General features: G+C 37.1%; 1 protein-coding gene across 1 annotated transcript in view; it reads left to right on the top strand.

Moving 5' to 3' along the window:
- The first annotated feature begins 7,347 nt into the window (after positions 1-7,347).
- Positions 7,348-8,503, top strand: part of LOC147996177 (uncharacterized) — a 41,696-nt gene continuing 40,540 nt past the window's right edge. The window contains exon 1 of the mRNA XM_087636640.1: positions 7,348-8,045. Coding sequence (XP_087492766.1) covers positions 7,977-8,045 — 69 coding nt within the window. The 5' untranslated portion in view covers positions 7,348-7,976. The remainder of the gene's footprint in view (positions 8,046-8,503) is intronic.

Genomic DNA, 8,503 nt, shown 5'->3' with positions numbered 1-8,503 from the left:
TTTACAAAGAATTTAGTTTTCATCAATACCATATGAAAAATTTAATTCATGCAAACATTACTTACTACCATTCATTTTTAGATATTGAATAATTTCACACATGTTTTAATCTTTTATAATGTATTCTGAGTTATCAAAGATATGTACATAGTTTTTCTTTTCTCACAGGAGAAAAGAAAAAGAAGCAGACTAGTAATGGTATAATATCTTTAAACAAGTCACTGCATTTGAAATTTTAAGTAATATTAATTGTTCTTTTTTTCACTTCAACTTCTAATGAGGAAATATTTTGAACATGAGTCACAACTAACTCACATGGTGTGTGTGTGTATGTGTGTTTGTGTTTGTGTTTGTGTATGTGTTACGAATCATATTTACTAGCATCAACAGAGGACTCATTAATCCTGGGCAAATAAATAATTAGATATTTTAGATAATTCAAATAATGTAAATATACCCATAGGAAATTATGTTCTCTCCAAAGACAGAAACTTGTTGTTAGCTGTGTTAGTGTTATTTCCTCTCTATTTTTATTTGAGCTCTTTTCTGGTGTGTTGCCTTGGTGAGTCTTTGCACATACCACATGCTGGAAAAGCTATGGATGATTTTGAAGTTCATAAGAGTTCATTCATAGGCCGCATTAGAAAAAAGAAGTCCTCTTTTGTTCTTTCCAAGTAATTTAGGCATTGAATAATTTGGATGCACATTAAAGAAAATGTAAAATTTTGAAGAAGCAAATATTTTAAAATAATTAACTCCCATTTACATTGTATAAGAATATTGAAGTTTAGAAAAGACTGACATTTTGTTGGCCAAGAAGTGGGCAGCACTAAGCTTGAACTTTGAAGTCAGTGTCTTGAAAGTGCTTAAGTAATTTACTTAAGTTCTTTGCACATATTAGCTAATGACAGATATTGAAACCTAAGCTACAGAGACGTTGTATAAACTGAATAGAGAATAGTACTTTAGTGACTATGCAACAAATTATAGTTGTCATTCCAGTCAAATCTTAATTAGAATGGAGAACTAAATAATGACATTTTATGAATTTATGTAAATAGCAAACTAATTAATTTCATCAAATTATCCTTTCCCTTAAATATATTTAAATATTAGTCTTTATAAGGTAGATTTGCATCTGGTGAGTTAATATGAAGATAGCAATAGCTTTTGCCTTACCGATAAATTTAAATTCACAATTATTATATAAAATCTGTGCAATTGTTTGATTGATAATAAATTGTAACTGTATGTAACTACTTCCTAATAAATTTCCCTAAAGTAAATAAAAGTTATTATTATACAAGACCAACTTGGACATTATAGCAAGACACTGTCTCAAGACAATAAGTGAGCAAATAAAGACAGCTGGGGAAGTGTGGTTTTATACATTTGAGGACAATAAGACATTTCCTGAATCCAGGAGCAATCTCTGCGTGGAATAAGTATTTCAGACTGTTGAAGTATAAACTGTTTTGAAAATTATTCATACAGACCCTAAGAGAACACAAATGCCAGCCCAGGTTACTGTATCCTGCAAAACTCTCAATTAACATAGATGGAGAAACCAAGATATTCCATGACAAAACCAAATTTACACAATATCTTTCTACAAATCCAGCACTACAAAGGATAATAAAGGGTAAAGCCCAACATAAGGAGGCAAGCTATACCCTAGAAGCAAGAAACTAATCATCTTGGCAACAAAACAAAGAGAATGAAAGCACACAATCATAACCTCACTTCCAAATATGAATATAACGGGAAGCAATAATCACTATTCCTTAATATCTCTCAATATCAATGGCCTCAACTCCCCAATAAAAAGACATAGATTAACAAACTGGATACGCAACGAGGACCCTGCATTCTGCTGCCTACAGGAAACACACCTCAGAGACAAAGACAGACATTACCTCAGAGTGAAAGGCTGGAAAACAATTTTCCAAGCAAATGGTCAGAAGAAGAAAGCTGGAGTAGCCATTCTAATATCAAATAAAATCAATTTTCAACTAAAAGTCATCAAAAAAGATAAGGAAGGACACTTCATATTCATCAAAGGAAAAATCCACCAAGATGAAGTCTCAATCCTAAATATCTATGCCCCAAATACAAGGGCACCTACATATGTAAAAGAAACCTTACTAAAGCTCAAAACACACATTGCACCTCACACAATAATAGTGGGAGATTTCAACACCCCACTCTCATCAATGGACAGATCATGGAAACAGAAATTAAACAGAGATGTAGACAGACTAAGAGAAGTCATGAGCCAAATGGACTTAACGGATATTTATAGAACATTCTATCCTAAAGCAAAAGGATATACCTTCTTCTCAGCTCCTCATGGTACTTTCTCCAAAATTGACAATATAATTGGTCAAAAAACGGGCCTCAACAGGTACAGAAAGATAGAAATAATCCCATGCGTGCTATCGGACCACCACGGCCTAAAACTGGTCTTCAATAACAATAAGGGAAGAATGACCACATATACGTGGAAATTGAACAATGCTCTACTCAATGATAACCTGGTCAAGGAAGAAATGAAGAAAGAAATTAAAAACTTTTTAGAATTTAATGAAAATGAAGGTACAACATACCCAAACTTATGGGACACAATGAAAGCTGTGCTAAGAGGAAAACTCATAGCGCTGAGTGCCTGCAGAAAGAAACAGGAAAGAGCATATGTCAGCAGCTTGACAGCACACCTAAAAGCTCTAGAACAAAAAGAAGCAAATACACCCAGGAGGAGTAGAAGGCAGGAAATAATCAAACTCAGAGCTGAAATCAACCAAGTAGAAACAAAAAGGACCATAGAAAGAATCAACAGAACCAAAAGTTGGTTCTTTGAGAAAATCAACAAGATAGATAAACCCTTAGCCAGACTAACGAGAGGACACAGAGAGTGCGTCCAAATTAACAAAATCAGAAATGAAAAGGGAGACATAACTACAGATTCAGAGGAAATTCAAAAAATCATCAGATCTTACTATAAAAACCTATATTCAACAAAACTTGAAAATCTTCAGGAAATGGACAATTTCCTAGACAGATACCAGGTATCGAAGTTAAATCAGGAACAGATAAACCAGTTAAACAACCCCATAACTCCTAAGGAAATAGAAGCAGTCATTAAAGGTCTCCCAACCAAAAAGAGCCCAGGTCCAGACGGGTTTAGTGCAGAATTCTATCAAACCTTCATAGAAGACCTTATACCAATATTATCCAAACTATTCCACAAAATTGAAACAGATGCAGCCCTACCGAATTCCTTCTATGAAGCCACAATTACTCTTATACCTAAACCACACAAAGACCCAACAAAGAAAGAGAACTTCAGACCAATTTCCCTTATGAATATCGACGCAAAAATACTCAATAAAATTCTGGCAAACCGAATTCAAGAGCACATCAAAACAATCATCCACCATGATCAAGTAGGCTTCATCCCAGGCATGCAGGGATGGTTTAATATAAGGAAAACCATCAACGTGATCCATCATATAAACAAACTGAAAGAACAGAACCACATGATCATTTCATTAGATGCTGAGAAAGCATTTGACAAAATTCAACACCCCTTCATGATAAAAGTCCTGGAAAGAATAGGTATTCAAGGCCCATACCTAAACATAGTAAAAGCCATATACAGCAAACCAGTTGCTAATATTAAACTAAATGGAGAGAAACTTGAAGCAATCCCACTAAAATCAGGGACTAGACAAGGCTGCCCACTCTCTCCCTACTTATTCAATATAGTTCTTGAAGTTCTAGCCAGAGCAATCAGACAACAAAAGGAGATCAAGGGGATTCAGATCAGAAAAGAAGAGGTCAAAATATCACTATTTGCAGACGACATGATAGTATATTTAAGTGATCCCAAAAGTTCCACCAGAGAACTACTAAAGCTGATAAAAAACTTCAGCAAAGTGGCTGGGTATAAAATTAACTCAAATAAATCAGTTGCCTTCCTCTATACAAAAGAGAAACAAGCCGAGAAAGAAATTAGGGAAACGACACCCTTCATAATAGACCCAAATAATATAAAGTACCTCGGTGTGACTTTAACCAAGCAAGTAAAAGATCTGTACAATAAGAACTTCAAGACACTGAGGAAAGAAATTGAAGAAGACCTCAGAAGATGGAAAGATCTCCCATGCTCATGGATTGGCAGGATTAATATAGTAAAAATGTCCATTTTACCAAAAGCAATCTACAGAATCAATGCAATCCCCATCAAAATACCAATCCAATTCTTCAAAGAGTTAGACAGAACAATTTGCAAATTCATCTGGAATAACAAAAAACCCAGGATAGCTAAAGCTATCCTCAACAATAAGAGGACTTCAGGGGGAATCACTATCCCTGAACTCAAGCAGTATTACAGAGCAATAGTGATAAAAACTGCATGGTATTGGTACAGAGACAGACAGATAGACCAATGGAATAGAATTGAAGACCCAGAAATGAACCCACACACCTATGGTCACTTGATTTTTGACAAAGGAGCCAAAACCATCCAATGGAAAAAAGATAGCATTTTCAGCAAATGGTGCTGTTTCAACTGGAGGGCAACATGTAGAAGAATGCAGATCGATCCATGCTTATCACCCTGTACAAAGCTTAAGTCCAAGTGGATCAAGGACCTCCACATCAAACCAGACACACTCAAACTAATAGAAGAAAAACTAGGGAAGCATCTGGAACACATGGGCACTGGAAAAAATTTCCTGAACAAAACACCAATGGCTTATGCTCTAAGATCAAGAATCGACAAATGGGATCTCATAAAACTGCAAAGCTTCTGTAAGGCAAAGGACACTGTGTTTAGGACAAAACGGCAACCAACAGATTGGGAAAAGATCTTTACCAATCCTATAACAGATAGAGGCCTTATATCCAAAATATACAAAGAACTCAAGAAGTTAGACCGCAGGGAAACAAATAACCCTATTAAAAAATGGGGTTCAGAGCTAAACAAAGAATTCACAGCTGAGGAATGCCGAATGGCTGAGAAACACCTAAAGAAATGTTCAACATCTTTAGTCATAAGGGAAATGCAAATCAAAACAACCCTGAGATTTCACCTCACACCAGTGAGAATGGCTAAGATCAAAAACTCAGGTGACAGCAGATGCTGGCGAGGATGTGGAGAAAGAAGAACACTCCTCCATTGTTGGTGGGATTGCAGACTGGTAAAACCATTCTGGAAATCAGTCTGGAGGTTCCTCAGAAAATTGGACATTGAACTGCCTGAGGATCCAGCCATACCTCTCTTGGGCATATACCCAAAAGATGCCTCAACATATAAAAGAGACACGTGCTCCACTATGTTCATCGCAGCCTTATTTATAATAGCCAGAAACTGGAAAGAACCCAGATGCCCTTCAACAGAGGAATGGATACAGAAAATGTGGTACATCTACACAATGGAATATTACTCAGCTATCAAAAACAACGAGTTTATGAAATTCGTAGGCAAATGGTTGGAACTGGAAAATATCATCCTGAGTGAGCTAACCCACTCACAGAAAGACATACATGGTATGCACTCATTGATAAGTGGCTATTAGCCCAAATGCTTGAATTACCCTAGATCCCTAGAACAAAGGAAACTCAAGACGGATGATCAAAATGTGAATGCTTCACTCCTTCTTTAAATGAGGAAAAAGAATACCCTTGGCAGGGAAGGGAGAGGCAAAGATTAAAACAGAGACTGAAGGAACACCCATTCAGAGCCTGCCCCACAGGTGGCCCATACATATACAGCCACCCAATTAGACAAGATGGATGAAGCAAAGAAGTGCAGACCGACAGGAGCCGGATGTAGATCGCTCCTGAGAGACACAGCCAGAATACAGCAAATACAGAGGCGAATGCCAGCAGCAAACCACTGAACTGAGAATAGGTCCCCCGTTGAAGGAATCAGAGAAAGAACTGGAAGAGCTTGAAGGTGCTCGAGACCCCAAAAGTACAACAATGTCAAGCAACCAGAGCTTCCAGGGACTAAGCCACTACCTAAAGACTATACATGGACTGACCCTGGACTCTGTCCCCATAGGTAGCAATGAATATCCTAGTAAGAGCACCAGTGGAAGGGGAAGACCTGGGTCCTGCTAAGACTGAACCCCCAGTGAACTAGACTATGCGGGGAGGGTGGCAATGGGGGGAGGTTTGGGAGGGGAACACCCATAAGGAAGGGGAGGGGGGAGGGTGATGTTTGTCTGGAAACCGGGAAAGGGAATAACACTTGAAATGTATATAAGAAATACTCAAGTTAATAAAAAAAAAAAGAAAATTATTAATTTTAGATATTTTTATGTTCATAGTTCTCAAATGAGCACAACTTAAAGTAAATTTAGCAGTAATTTTCCAAAAATTTATTCTTTATTTCTTTCAGACATTTACCTTAAAGATACTGTTTCGGGAAAGTTTACTTGACGTATTTATTGGTTTTACCCACCATTATTTATTGCTTTTGAGTGGTTATTCAATTAATAGCATATTTATGTTTCAATTGAAGAGTTTCTACCTTTATATTTCTATGAAAGCATTTTAAAATTGTTTATTTCTTAGTTTCAAATAAGTCAAAAGGAGTGACGATCCAGACACTATAACACATAACTATTTACGAATTATTAAATGTTATTTTTAGTTGTAATACTGAATTTAGCCATGGCTGGAACTCCTACAGCTTATCTCATTTGGTTAATGCTGTACTGTAATTATTGTCTCCTGTCAAAGACTTACCTCCACCTTACGCATTCACTGAAACTATTTTCTGTTTCTTACTAAGATTTAAAAAAAGAGTCAATGAATTTAGTGCAAGATAAATGTGAAAGTTTTCATCCAGCTGGAGTCTCCTAGCCTCCTATCCATTGTTAATTTTCCTGTAAGGATTTGCACCAGGTGCTTCTCTTTTTTTTTAATGTGTGGATGCTGAATATATTTTACAACATTTCACATTTTGGTGGTGCTTCTCATTACTATTTTTCTTTTCATATTATGCAGTTGATGGGAAGTCAATTTTTCTGTATATGATAGATTCCATCATTTTCCAAGTAATGTATCTCTTGGCAGTGAATATATGACAACAGCACATCCCAGTGGTTTGAACAGAAAGAACTAAAGTTCTAATCTTGACCCAGGTCCTCTGCTTCTAATTCTCAGAGAGACATTTTAGTCATGAAGTATTCCCAAGTGCTCTTATTTCATTTTAGTCTATCTTAGAATGTAAGATAGTAACAAAGAAATTTTATTTTCTTCCTCAGCTCTAGGGCACTTGACCCTATGGTATTGCCAAATCGTGACTTTCTAGCAAGCTGACTGGACAAACTGGACATAAAGGGGAGGCAAGTTGTGAAGATGGACTTCAATCTTCCTATGAAGAACAATCACATAATAGATAACCAAAGAATCTAAATCACCCAAAACTTCAAATTCTGCTTGGACAATGGAGTCAAGTCAGTTGTCTTTATGAGCCACTGGGCCCATCTGATGGTATTCCCCATTCATGATCAGTACTTTAAGAAGTTAGTTGCTAGGCAAGAATATCATGTCCTTGAAGGATTTGTGTGGGACCGGAACTAGAGAATGCCCATACCCATCTAGCAGTTCTGTCTATAATCCTATGGAAACACTCTGCTTTCATGTAGAGATAGAAGAGAAGGAAAAGGATGCTTTGGGAAGCAAGATTAAAGCCGAGCCAGCCGAAACTGATCCTTTCCATGCTTCAGTGTTCAATCGAGGAAGATGTGTCTATGTCAGTGTTGCTTTTTGGACTGTACATAGAGCCCACAGGGAAAAAAATCTACAGAAACCTTTTGACTTTTTGATGAAGAGGGAGCTGAACTACTTTACAAATGCTTTAGAGAATTCAGAGTGATCCTCCCTAGCAAACTTGGAAGGAGCTACAGTTGCAGATAAGTTACAGATGATCAGAAATACCAAAGTCAATGAGATGATCATTGATGCTGAGCTGGCTTTTACCTTCCCTATTAAGGAGTTCAGCAACATGGAGATCGGCACTTCTCTGTAAGGTGAAGAAGTTACTAAAAGTGTCAAAGATCCAAAGGTGGGATAATATATGATATAAAGATTACCTTGCTTAGTCACTGCTGACAAATTTGATGAGAACGCCAGGACTAGCCAAGCCATTTTAGTCTCTGGTATATCTGCTGGTTGTATGTGCTTGGACTGAGGTATAGAGAGCACCAAGAACTATGTTGAAGCTTAACCTAAGCAGCTTGTTTGGAATTGACTCTTGAGGATATTTGAATAGGAAGCTTTAGCCAGGAGAACTAACTTCCAGAATATCTCTTTGAGCTTTTAGGGACACTGCCACTTGCTGTGGCAAATGGAACAAAGCAGATCACATCAGCCATGTAAGCAGTGGAAGTGGTGCTATCGTAGAGCTCCTGGAAGGTAAAGCCCTTCCTGAGATCTACTTTCAGGGATGTGTAGCAATTTCCTGCTTTTGGTTCCTGTGTACAACCTC

The sequence above is a fragment of the Rattus norvegicus genome, chromosome 2 (genome assembly GCF_021556685.1).
Source record: "Rattus norvegicus strain SHRSP/BbbUtx chromosome 2, alternate assembly SHRSP_T2T, whole genome shotgun sequence".
NCBI classification, from domain to species: domain Eukaryota; kingdom Metazoa; phylum Chordata; class Mammalia; order Rodentia; family Muridae; genus Rattus; species Rattus norvegicus.
This window is presented reverse-complemented; position numbering and strand designations above follow the sequence as displayed.